General features: G+C 41.2%; 1 protein-coding gene across 1 annotated transcript in view; it reads left to right on the forward strand.

Moving 5' to 3' along the window:
- The window catches only part of LOC117513192 (T-cell activation inhibitor, mitochondrial-like), a 102,608-nt gene that overhangs the window by 58,230 nt on the left and 31,876 nt on the right, over nucleotides 1–12,502 (forward strand). Inside the window, exon 6 of the mRNA XM_034173489.1 lies at nucleotides 12,406–12,497. Coding sequence (XP_034029380.1) covers nucleotides 12,406–12,497 — 92 coding nt within the window. The remainder of the gene's footprint in view (nucleotides 1–12,405; nucleotides 12,498–12,502) is intronic.

Raw genomic sequence — 12,502 nt, forward strand, 5'->3', positions numbered from 1 at the left:
GATGTGGTTCTTTTGGCCTCGTCAAATCAGGACCTTCAGCATGCACTGGAGCGGTTTGCAGCTGAGTGTGAAGCATCCGGGATGAAAATCAGCACCTCCAAATCCGAGGCCATGGTTCTTGACCGGAAAGGTAGCAAAGGTCATTCTCACCAGGATTGAGTGCCACGTACTTGCTTCTGCAAGACCAGAGCAGTCTGCACCTAGCTCTGAAGATCTCAATAACTCAATGAAATTGAGATGTGGGGATGGGCCAGTTATCTGCCTGGGTGGTTGCCATCTGGAACTCTGGACAGTTTCATAATGTGGTAGATGTCAGTAGGGCAGCGCAGTCTTGTTTGAACCCCTACATGATATCGCTGGATTTGACCACTGCTGGGGGCAGCTTCCTGGTGCACAATACAAACAGCATCACTTCACACGGGAAAAATGGTGTACTGCTTGTTTTCGGCTGCAGTCACCGAAGCATTCGCAAAAAGTACAGTTTTTTCAGTTCCCAGCGGCGAAGGGAAGACCAAACAAATGGGAGAGGTTGTATCTATATTTTTAGCTGACACACCTTGACAGACTAGCTGCAGTCTCTCGCCTGCACAACCGCCTCAACATGCTTGAGCTCCGGGTCATAAACAAACCGCAACAAGGTTGGTTGGTTAAATGATTAGTCAAGTAACTTGAATAATTTGATTACAAAAACTGTTCGAGGCAAATTCTGTGCCTCGAAGCCCTATTTAACATGAGCTTTGAGAGAACTTCGAGAGTACATATGCCAGGCCTGTGTGTGGTGCTGTAATGTCCCCAGAAAAAAACAGAAGAAGACTAGAGCATGTGCATACGAGGGCTGTCAATAAAGTAACGGTCCTTTTTATTTTTTTCAAAAACTATATGGATTTCATTCATATGTTTTTACGTCAGACATGCTTGAACCCTCGTGCGCATGCGTGAGTTTTTCCACGCCTGTCGGTGACGTCATTCGCCTGTGAGCATTCCTTGTGGGAGGAGTTGTCCAGCCCCTCGTCGGAATTCCTTTGTCTGAGAAGTTGCTGAGAGACTGGCGCGTTGTTTGATCAAAATTTTTTCTAAACCTGTGAGACACATCGAAGTGGACACGGTTCGAAAAATTAAGCTGGTTTTCAGTGAAAATTTTAACGGCTGATGAGAGATTTTGAGGTGATTCTGTCGCTTTAAGGACTTCCCACGGTGCGAGACGTCGCTCAACGCTCTCAGCTGCCGTCGTCAGCCTGTTCAAGCTGAAAACCTCCACATTTCAGGCTCTATTGATCCAGGACGTCGTGAGAGAACAGAGAAGTTTCAGAAGAAGTCGGTTTCAGCATTTTATCCGGATATTCCACTGTTAAAGGAGATTTTTTTAATGAAAGACGGGACGCAGCCGCCGCGACGCTACGCCACAGGAACAACACCTCTGTTGGAAGCCTTAAGGACAAGTTGGAACATGTCCTGCCTGTTAAACAATTTCTCATACTCACTCCACTGAAAGCCATCAAAAGCCGCCTGGATTTTACAAATGGCTATCATCATGGAGGTGTTTTTCCTGTGCCGCCACACCGCGTCGGCTGCGTCCCGCTTTCCAACGTGACACACAGAGTAAAGTAAAGCCTAGATGGTCCACGCTGATCATCTGAAATAGCTTATTGCGCATTTAAAGTCTATATAAAAAAAACAAAAAAAAAAAACGTGATTTGGTCCGCTAACTGCTCTCCGCACCACGTGGGGAGTGACCATTGACCTGGCGGGCGGGTACCCACAGTCTAAGTTTGCTATTCGCCCAGTGGCCACCTATGGTCTCTCTCTGCCCGGTGTGAGGGGCTCAACACTCCCCTCACACCGGGCGAGTCACAGCTCCGTCCCCGACCACACTGACAAACAGTCTCTGAAAGAAGAGCCTCTCAGCAGAAGGCCACGCTTTCTTCTGTTTTGCTCAGACTCACACTGAGTATTTCGCTTTTTAATCTTCACTTTTTTTGAGCAACACACAATGCTTCACAAACATTGTAACTTAAATTAAAAAAAACTGACTGTTATAGTTAGAAGTTATGGCAGCTAACTGAAACCAGTACTATGTAAAAGTGTAGAACCCCAGGATGCAGAGCAGCTGAGACACGAAGGTGAGGATAGATAACAGTTTATTCACTCAGGTGAGTAACACCAACCCAGAGTTCAATTGCCTAACAGTCTTGAGACTGGCGTGAGTAAACCGAGGAATAATCTTCATAACGGTGTGGAACAACTCAGGAAATCTTTAAAGGAGTGAGCAAACTCTTATTGAAAAGTGAGAATGAACAGAAACCATCTTTCATGGAAAGGGCGTGGCAGACAGAATTCAGACTTAGCAAATCTCCTTTCTTCTAGCATGATGAAAGTCACACAGACAGAATCAGACTGATATTTAGCTTCTTCAGAAGAATGAGTCCAACTGAGAAAACTTTCTCCTTAGATGGAAATTAATGCTGGAGTCTTTAACAACAGGAGACACACAAACTGAAGAGACTACTTCAAAGGAGAAAAACTCAGGTTCTGTTCAACTTAGGAATGTCTCTAATTTCTTAAATGTGGAACTCCAACTCTATGACAGGATTAACCAAAAATAGTCCTTTCTTCTACCAAAAGGGTATGAACTCAGAGACAGGAGTTAACTGAGAAAAAAAGTCTTTCTTGCTTCATAAATGGGTTTAACTCCAGAGTGCAAAAAAACAGGAATATACTCACTACTCACTAAACTCCAGAGTGCAAAAAAACAGGAATATACTCACTACTTACTACTCACTAAAAGTCCGGTGGTCGCACTGTCTCCACTCCTTTAAAGAACGCCTTTTCTTTTTCTTTTTGTATTGTTTTTTTCCCTCTGTTTTAAATAGTCCACAAAGTATCTTCCGTTTGTTTACTCTGAAGTCACGTTTAATCTCGAGAGATTTTGCGAGATTTCCTGTCTGAGCTGTGAATGTTCGTGTGTGGAATCGGTTTGTGTGTGGTGGTGTTGTCCTTACCGTGTGGCTGAACACCACACACTGTACCACCAAACCTGTTACATCTATGATTTTTTTTTTATCTTCACGTGTGTGGTCTCTCAGGTTTTGGAAACCTAAAGATAATTTTAAAATCCTGTCATGTGAACTAGGCCTTATCATTTCATATCTTCAGTTAAATTTAAAATGTTTATTAATAAATAATGTTAACATGTATCATAACTTGAAAATCTAAGTGAACATGTTGTGAATGAGGATGCATGTGGACTGGAATTTTATTTTATTTTTTAATTTTTATTCAAAAAAGAAGCTGTTCCAAAGACTTGATTTTGAGTCTGTTACGTAAGCATACATGCATTATACGGTTTGAATGCACGGCTTTGAGTTGTTTAATCCGCTTATACCATGGTCCCACACAGTGAGCTAACACACAAATATTTATTTAAGTTAACAGAACTTGATAAAAATGTGTGAGTATTTGGGACTATTTTATACCAGTCTCAAGATATTTTGTCTCCGATGCGCTTACCGAGTAAGCGCCGCAGCGGGTCATTCACACCGCCCCCCTCTCTGCTGTGTGGAGCTGCGGCCAACTCTGGCAACAGGTCCAGAAACTACGCTCGCTGTTTTGATGCGGAGCGCTCTGGCAGCCCACAAGGATAGAACCCTTCTCTTCTTCTTTCCCGTCTTCAATCTTGTCCAGTTCATCTGATGTTAAATCTTTACGCCGTTGCTTTTGCTGTTCTTCTCGTTTGCTCTCCTCCTCTTTCCATTCCTCAAACGTTTTATTTTGGCCAAAAATATTAAAATTCACGTGGAAATTCATGTTTTATCGCGTTTCTGTCATTCACCTGTCAAAACACAGCTGATCTGCGCCAAGTGATTTGCGCGTTGCTATGGTGACGACCAGAGCGGAGTGATTATAACAGTGACTTAACTCACCGAACTACGTGTGCGTGTACACGAAAATAATGCACGCCAGTTAGACATGGAGTTCTCACTGACCATGGTATAAGCTTGTTTGATGCAACTTCTCCAGCTTTAGAAAACACCCGCTCACAGGTCACAGATGAGGCTGGAGTGCAGAGAAACTGTAACTGCTCGATGCATGTGCCGATGCATCGGTGTTGCTGGACCCATCACTACTCACTACTAAGTGGCAACAGGAAATACACCATCAACCAACACGATGCAAACATGCACTAATACAATGGATCCACAACTCAAGATGAACCAAGCCCCTTTAAATAGACAAACAAATCAGAAAACAGCTGTAGACATAGCGGGTGGAAATGATCAGACCTAATTACGTGTATGGACCACCAGTGTTGCCACAGTTACTTTTGATAAAGTAATCCAATTACTGATTACTGATTACTCCTTGAAAAAGTAACTTAGTTACTTTACTGATTACTCAATTGTAAAAGTAACTAAGTTAGCAAGGTGAAGTCCAGAGGTGTCAAATCCGGCTTCAGAAAGTAAAAACCCTCCCGTGTGTCGCTTCTACCTTTGCACCTAAAACAGGTGATCTCAATAATTAGCTCATTCACCTGCCTGAAGAGCTGAACTAATTATAGTCAGCTGGTTTATTGGGAAGATGGAACAAATATGTGTCTGGACTTTTATTTTCTGAAGATGGATTTGACACCTCTGGTGAAGTCCGGATTTAAAAGATGTTCCTGCGAGCTTGGCTAGGGGGGAATTCCCCTTTGGCTGACCTGGTAGAATTTTGCTCTTCAGTTCAAGCAGTCTGGTGTTCGAATCCCACCACCGTCCCGGCCAAGAAAGGTCCTCCAGTCACATTTGCATGTTCAGCCTCCAGCTGAAATGCATCTGCTGAATCTCAGAGAAAGACGGATTAGAAAAAATTTGACGCAGGGACCCAGTCCACCAACCTAAAAAAAAAAAAAAAAACTTCAAAATGTTTAAATTTTACAAGTCGGAGGAAAACAAAAACCAGTCTATTCACTTGACTAGTTGTCAGCCTGACTGAGAATTACACAGACCACCTGCACTTATGGTCCAGTGACAGGGGAGTACTGGGCTGAGCTGAGCTCCTGACATCGGGAAAGATCCAAAATGTGTAAAGATGTGAAACAATAAATAATTACCCAGGAAAACAGAAAGGGATACACTAAATTTGACAATCTGCATGATGACACAGCAACATTGTGCCGTTGCTTAGGGAGAGCCCTGGACTGTAGATGTTGTTTAAAAACTCAAAAGTACTTTTTATCCGATTACTCGATAATTGTCAGAATAATCGATAGAATACAGCCCTAACCGCAACACATGCCCACTTTCCAGTGTATCTTTACTTTGTTTGCTGTGTAATTTGCCCGAAAAACTCAAAGATAGTGCCATGTTTCTGATGGGGACATACGAGGGCTGTCCCCGGATATAGGATTATATTATATAGATTATATTATATAGATTAGAGTCATATGACACATATGACTCTATATTTGCAAACTGTTTTTCTTTTTTCACTTTTGATACTCTGTGTGCTTCTTACCCTGTGTGCTGTTATGCAATGCTGCTGGAACTTCAATTTCCCTGAGAGATTCTTCCCAAGGGATTAATAAAGTTCTGTCTAATCTAATCTCTAATTTAATGTGTGTATCACTAAATAAAGTGCCATATGGGCTGACAATTATAAAAAAAAAAATTGTTAAAATACTGATGTCCAAGTCATAAACATGGGGAAATGTGGTTGATTTCACCTTCCTCTGATAAATGCTCAGAAACCTCAAGCTGTCAGGAATATGAATTTTGGTGACATCATCTCTGGTTGTACCCCTAAAAATGAAGATTAGAGATTAGATTATATAGAACTTTATTGATCCCTTGGGAAGACTTCCTCAAGGAAACTGAGGTTCCAGCAGTATTATATAGCAGCACACAGGGTAAGAAGCACACAGAGTATCAAAAGAGAAAGTAAAAAAGAAAAACAGTTTGCAAATATAAATATAAATGCACAAATATAAATATCTGACATTCTGATCATTACTGGGTACTATACTGTTCCTCTCCTTCCCGTCCTCTATCTTCTTGTTACTCCTCCTCTCTCTGAGTGAGGAGTTGTACAGTCTGATGTCCTGAGGGACAAAAGAGTTTTTCAGTTTGTTGGTCCTGCACTTGGGAAGGAACAGTCTGTGGTTGAAGAGGCTCCTCTGGTTGCTGATGACGGTGTGCAGAGGATGACTGGCATCGTCCATAATATCCAGCAGTTTATCCAGTGTTCTCTGTCACCATGAATGGGGAAAACTGTAAAACTTGTGTGATGTCATCTGGTGTCACAGACCGAATGGTCCCCCTAAAAATTGGTCTGCCCAACCTTTGAAATCATTCTAAAGTCAGTTTTAAGCAGAAACAAGGCCGTTTTAAGCAGAAATGAGGTGATAATTGGCAAGTCGCTACTGATGCTCTGAAATGACGTATGTTAAGCCACATGTCAGAGTCAGACATGCTGCTGCTATGCTCTGATCGCTTCCTCGTCTTATGAAATAATGCTGAATTTATGTGGAAATGATTGATGCACAAAAGCTTCAGATAACACTTCACTTTGTGTTGAGATAAATGATGACGCTGCTGGTGCTCCGAAATGATGCATTCGTAGTGAAGGCAGGGCGGACCAATTTTTAGTGGGGGGGTGTTTGGGCAGTGACACCGGAAAAGCTGGGCATCACCATATTGAGAGCCCTGCCCACACTGATTCACTATGAACTCATTAATGCACAAAGAGGCGGAGCGTGGGTGGCTCCATGTGATCCGAAAAAAGCCTGCACATGAGGGGGGCTGCACTGTGGTTTTCATAATGGTTTACTTTGGTGTGGACAGTAAAAATGATCTGCTGCAAATTTCCTCAGTAATCGTGCTTTAAGGTGGACTTAAGGACAGCTGCTAAAAGTGCTAACACTTTTAATACTTACAATATTAAATAAGACAATCACTCAGCCTTAATCTTGCAACAGGGACCTCTTAGATGATCCATTAGAACATTTCACCGCACAACAAGCCGTATTATTCCAGGTGTTTGTAATTAAATACTCCAAACAGACACAAAAGCAAGTGGCTCTGTTTCGGTGGGAAACTGAGAGGAGTCGTCTATGGACAGAGTCGCTGTCACTCAAAGCAGCCACGCCCACAATTATATGGAATTTTATTAATTAAAACATCTTAAACTATGAAATTAGAAAAAAATTCCCACCCGTACAGTTGTCGCAGTTTTAGTCTCTATAGATAACGAGTTCCAACAGATGTCATTAATACATGTAACAGGTGGAGGACAGAAGAACTTCTTCAAGAAGTTACAGGTCTGTGAGAGCCAGAAATCTTGCTTGTTTGTGTGTGACCAAATACTTATTTTCCATCATAATTTACAAATAAATTCTTTAAAAATCCTACAATTTGATTTCCTGGATTTTTTTTTTCCTCATTTTGTCTCTCATAGTGTACCTCTATAATGAAAATTACAGACCTCTCTCATCTTTCTAAGTAGGGGAACTTGCACAGTCAGGGACTGACTAAATACTTTTTTGTCCCACTGTATGTAATCATTATTATTCAGTCTTAGTGAGCCGCATGCAATGTTTTTTTTGTTTTGTTTTGTTTTGTTTTTTCTAAATACACCGCAGCTTTACAAAGAGATGGACTGACATATGCAAAATACAAGAATTTGATTTTAAAACCAAATTAAAGCCATTTTAAAACCACATTACATTTGGAGTCAAAAAAATAACCCAGATTGGTTGTGTTTACTGGAGTAAGTCATGAAGTGAACTATAGCTGAACACAGGTGGAGTGACCTTCAGGCAGGTAATCGTTAGCATCTGTGGTTACATCACTTTTATGGGTAAAAATAGCTGAGTCTGAGTCTGTGTGCATTTTTCAGACGCTGTATGGCTAATTTTATTTTTATCATGGTGAAGTGGCCAATCCGAAGGTGAGATTTCATACTTCCGTGACTGGCCGCTCGGTGACAACACGCTCGGGCTGTATGCTGTTCTATTGAAATCAGACTTTTTTTTATTGTCTGTAACTTGCTTCTAAACGGCCAGCTGACATCTATCATTGCCTGAAATGGTGAGATTTATACACTAAGATGACCTGAAATGAACCATTTAAATTGACTTTACTGACGAGTCTGACCCCTTTGAAAAGTGACCAAATTACATGTATTGAGCTCAGCAACGTTTTCACCGAGAAAACCCGCCCCTCAAGGTTAAATGCATGGATGACCGACCTTGAGAATGATTCATAATCTGGTATATGATTTTTTTAAAGACCGTGTTGATTGGAGTGCAATATATGCTCTGCAACATGTTCCAGAAATACTTACATATAGCATTTTCCACTTAGTAATGTTGCTATTCCTTCTCACAACACCTGAAAGTGTTTTGGAATCTCACCTCAATGCCAAAATAACACCTGAGACATTGTAGGGGGTTATTTTGTCAGATTCTTTCTGCATACACATCTTAGGGCCCCTTCACACACACACGATTGAAGCCAACTGGCGCACGAAGCAGGAATTGCATGCCACTCATGAGATATTGGAGCCACGTCAAACACCTCGTACAGCTGTCGCCACAACCATTCGCGCCACAACCATTCGCGCAAGACTGCGAGTGCACATTCGAGCCCTCTCACGGCAGGTGTCGGCCAAATTCCAGGTGCCACACACGAACATACAACACCGCTTGCACTTAGAAATGTGCTCACGGTGTCACAGACCGAACGGTCCCCCCTAAAAATTGGTTCACCCAAACACACCGGAGGGTTTTTACTTTCTGAGATTGACTCTGTTCACCCAAAGCTTTTATGATGAAGTAATGCTGAATTTATGTGGAAATGATTGTTGTACAAACGCTTCAGATATCAATCGCTGATATAGATGATGACTGGAGGCAGTTTGAAGCAGAAATGAGGCAATAATCTGTGAATTGCGGCTGATGACGCATGCGCAGTGAAGGCCGGGTGGACTGATTTTTTTTGGGGGGGGGGGTGTTTGGTCTGTGACACCGTCATGAGAGGAGAGTGCAGATGACCACATTTGAGCTGTCTGTGAAAATTGTCTAAGTGCAACATGAGTGTGGCGTTCCACACCTGATTATGCCTGTGCCGAACTCCCCCTCCCCCAAATATAGGTTTCCTGACGCAAAGAAACCAATGGAATCATCAAATTACGGAATTACATTATGTGATTAACAAGATATAAAAGAGTTGAGTTCTTCTAAAAACTGTTGAGGTCCAAGGTTCTAAAAACATTCTGGACTCACACGCCATTCCAACTCATTATCGAAACTTTCCATAATTTATTACCACCCTTAAAAAATGACAGCTACCTATTTTATAAACACTACCCAATCTGAAGCCCGTGGATCCCCACAGGCAACGTGTTAGTATTTTGTATAATCTGTTTGTCTGCTGCTCAGCTGACAAATAAAGCAAAGTCTGAAATCCACAGTTTTTGACTTCTTGTTAGATGAAGACTCGTCGTTTGACCTAATGGTTTTTTTTTTTGTTCTTAAAATATCAAAATTAGAAATTTTACACTCTTCTATGACCCGTCTAAACATGTACTGGTCATTCTGAGCATATTGAGTACCTTGGAAAATCTATAGCTGCTGCAGTTTAGAAAATCCAGCTGTATTTGTGTCTCAGCGAGGTCCTAGACTAACTTTGTTCATATAAATGTGGAGCTGATGAGTAGGATTGAGAAAGGAGAGCCCGAAGACCATCAAACAGTTGCCCTATAATACATTCAGTTGAGTGGGTACTTTCTTCCATAAACCTGGAAAGAAGCCTCTCTTCTCTTTCCAGAGTAATCTCATGCTGCTGTTGCATGTTGTCCAGGAAGGATCTCTGCTGGCTGACCGATGACCCAGGGGCTTGACATCACCAGATGATGGCTTTCGTTCTCGAAAGAATGTATAAGTTCAGTTAGCAAAGAAAAAAATGTTTTTCTCTTTGTGGATCTCTCAGTCATGTATTATACCAAAGAATCATCCTGCTTCTGTATTCAAATATGTTGTAACTCATCCACAGTGCTTTTTGATTTCACAAAGCTCAAAACAGGAAAACAAAACTGAAATGAAAATATGTTTGTGTCTCAACTGTCTAAAAGACATTAACTGTCATATTCTGCTGGAACTTTCTAATATTACCATTTCTAAAAAAAAAAAAAAAAAAAAAAAAAAAGCACTCCAAATAAATAAATAATTAAATTTGCAATGACTTCATAATTTTGATTGGTTTGGGCAAATCTAAACACATGGAGCTGTTTACATGGCATGATTTTGATCTGATTGGTCAGTCAGTTTGTGGCTTAGGGTCACAGAGTCCGGTTGCTGTCCAGCAACAGCGTCTGAGTCAGTTAGTGAACTGACTCAGACACACAAGTGGAAATGCACATCTCTGGGCGTGCACTCATGCCCTCATGACATGCTGAGAAGTACGTACAGACACGATCACATGAGGACCGGCCAGCGTCTGAGCGCATGCAGCACGGTGTGAAATTAATATGCCAGCCGGGCTGGCTGATGCCACTTCCACCACGTAAATTGCAGTTTACATGACAGACAGAAAGAGTGGAAATTAAATAAAACAAGGGTAAAGGCATGAACTCATTCATATATGATTGCTTTGCTGTGGACATACAGCGCTTGTCAGCTGACCAGATCTATATTAGCCATTCTATAAAACAAATAACATGTTTTTACATTCTTTCAATGGAACGGATATTTAATTCGGTGTAAGCTGGAACAAACCATTCAACTCTGCTTCGCCTCGTCGAATGGTATGTTCCAGCTTTCACCTCATGAAATATTCATACCATTGAACTCATAAGCATTCATTATTTGTATAATAAACGACAATAAAAGAAAATACTTCTGTAAGAAGTGATAGGTGCATAAACAACACTATAAAGAAACAGAAATAAATACTTCTGTAAGGAGTAAAGGAGCGCTTCTGGATGAGAAGTGGGAGAAAACTGACTTCACGAGTTGACAGCAACAAACTGAATGTTCCACTGTTTTCACTGAGAGGGTGACTGGAAAATTATGGCTGCTTTATCTTATTGAGGAGGAAAAAGTGGACAGCAACAAATAGATGATTTATCTGCTGAGTCATCTGGATTTAAACAGGGACAAAATTTTGAAGCTTCCGTGAGAGCCAGAGTTTTCTGGTTTGATATAAACGTTGTGCAAAAATGTTTCAGTCAAGTAAATTATTGTCCATGTGGTTAATATTGAAAACTGACTAGATGAAAAAGGGGAAGACATCAGCTGATAAGGAACACAGACACATGCATCAAACAAAGAGACAAACGCAACACTTTAAAACATTACTTTAAAAGGAGAGAGGAAAAAAGTACTAGTTAAAAAACGGCCGAATGCTGAGAATGTTCTGCTCAGACTGGACCGGCAGCAGCTCCTCTGCATCCACGAGTCCCTCCAGCAGCTTTTCTGTTGACTTGGGAGGAGGACTGCATCAGATGTCCACCACAGATGCACACCATAAGATCCAAGCATGGCTGTTTCAATCACCCATGCAGCTGCAACTTGTGACGCAACCAGATCCCCAACCGCAAATGGGTTGTGGTTCGCCACAGCAAAAAATGCAGCTGTAATTTCACATCGTGCTTTTGTTTTTGAAAGTATTTTCATGAGCATTATCAGATGACATTACAGTTAACAATTTGACATTTTGTCTATTTTTTCTTTTTTAAGAGAGAAACACCAAACTGACTCCCCTTACCAAAAAGGAGTATATGCAAGTATATTTCAAGTATACTTCTAGTTTACTTTTTATATACTTATCAGTACTATTTTTTGATAAGGGTCAGCTGAAGACAAAAGTTAAAAAGGTCCCATACAACCATTTAAACAAAAAAGAAAACAATATATAAATTAAAAAACACCCCCATCCTGAGAGTGTGCATACAGTACATAGCACTGTTTAACAGAATAAACACTGTAAATAAATCACTGTATAAATACTGCATTACTCTCAGTCCAGTGATGTTTCCAAGGTGGTCAAAAATAGGTGAAAAACGATTGTGGCTCCTCTTGTAGATTTAATTTTCTCCAGCTTTAGAAAGATTACAACATCCTTAAGCCAACGTGAGCTCATGGGTGGGTGAGATTTCCACAAGAGAAGCAGGCAGCTGCATCTGGCCAACAGTGAGGTCAGTCGGATAGCCTCCAGTCTTTAGACAGAATTCAAATGCAGGGTGTCTTGCAAAGATGGCTATCAGTGGGCAACAGTGTAAAGGAATCCCCAATATAATATTGGTGGTGCACTCCTGAAGGTCTGTTTTTACCACATTTAAGGATGTAAGCATTGTTTTGTTTGTCTGAGTGTTGGCCACGGGACCAGCCAAGTTAAGCCAAGTTGGCACAATGACCTTTCCTGTCTCCAGGACTCACTGTAGTCTTTGCTGATCAGTCCGGGATGAACGCCTGTGGACATGTCCTGCTGGGAACCATGGATGTTCATTTTCAGTGGACTAAAGTAAG

The sequence above is a fragment of the Thalassophryne amazonica genome, chromosome 7 (genome assembly GCF_902500255.1).
Source record: "Thalassophryne amazonica chromosome 7, fThaAma1.1, whole genome shotgun sequence".
NCBI classification, from domain to species: domain Eukaryota; kingdom Metazoa; phylum Chordata; class Actinopteri; order Batrachoidiformes; family Batrachoididae; genus Thalassophryne; species Thalassophryne amazonica.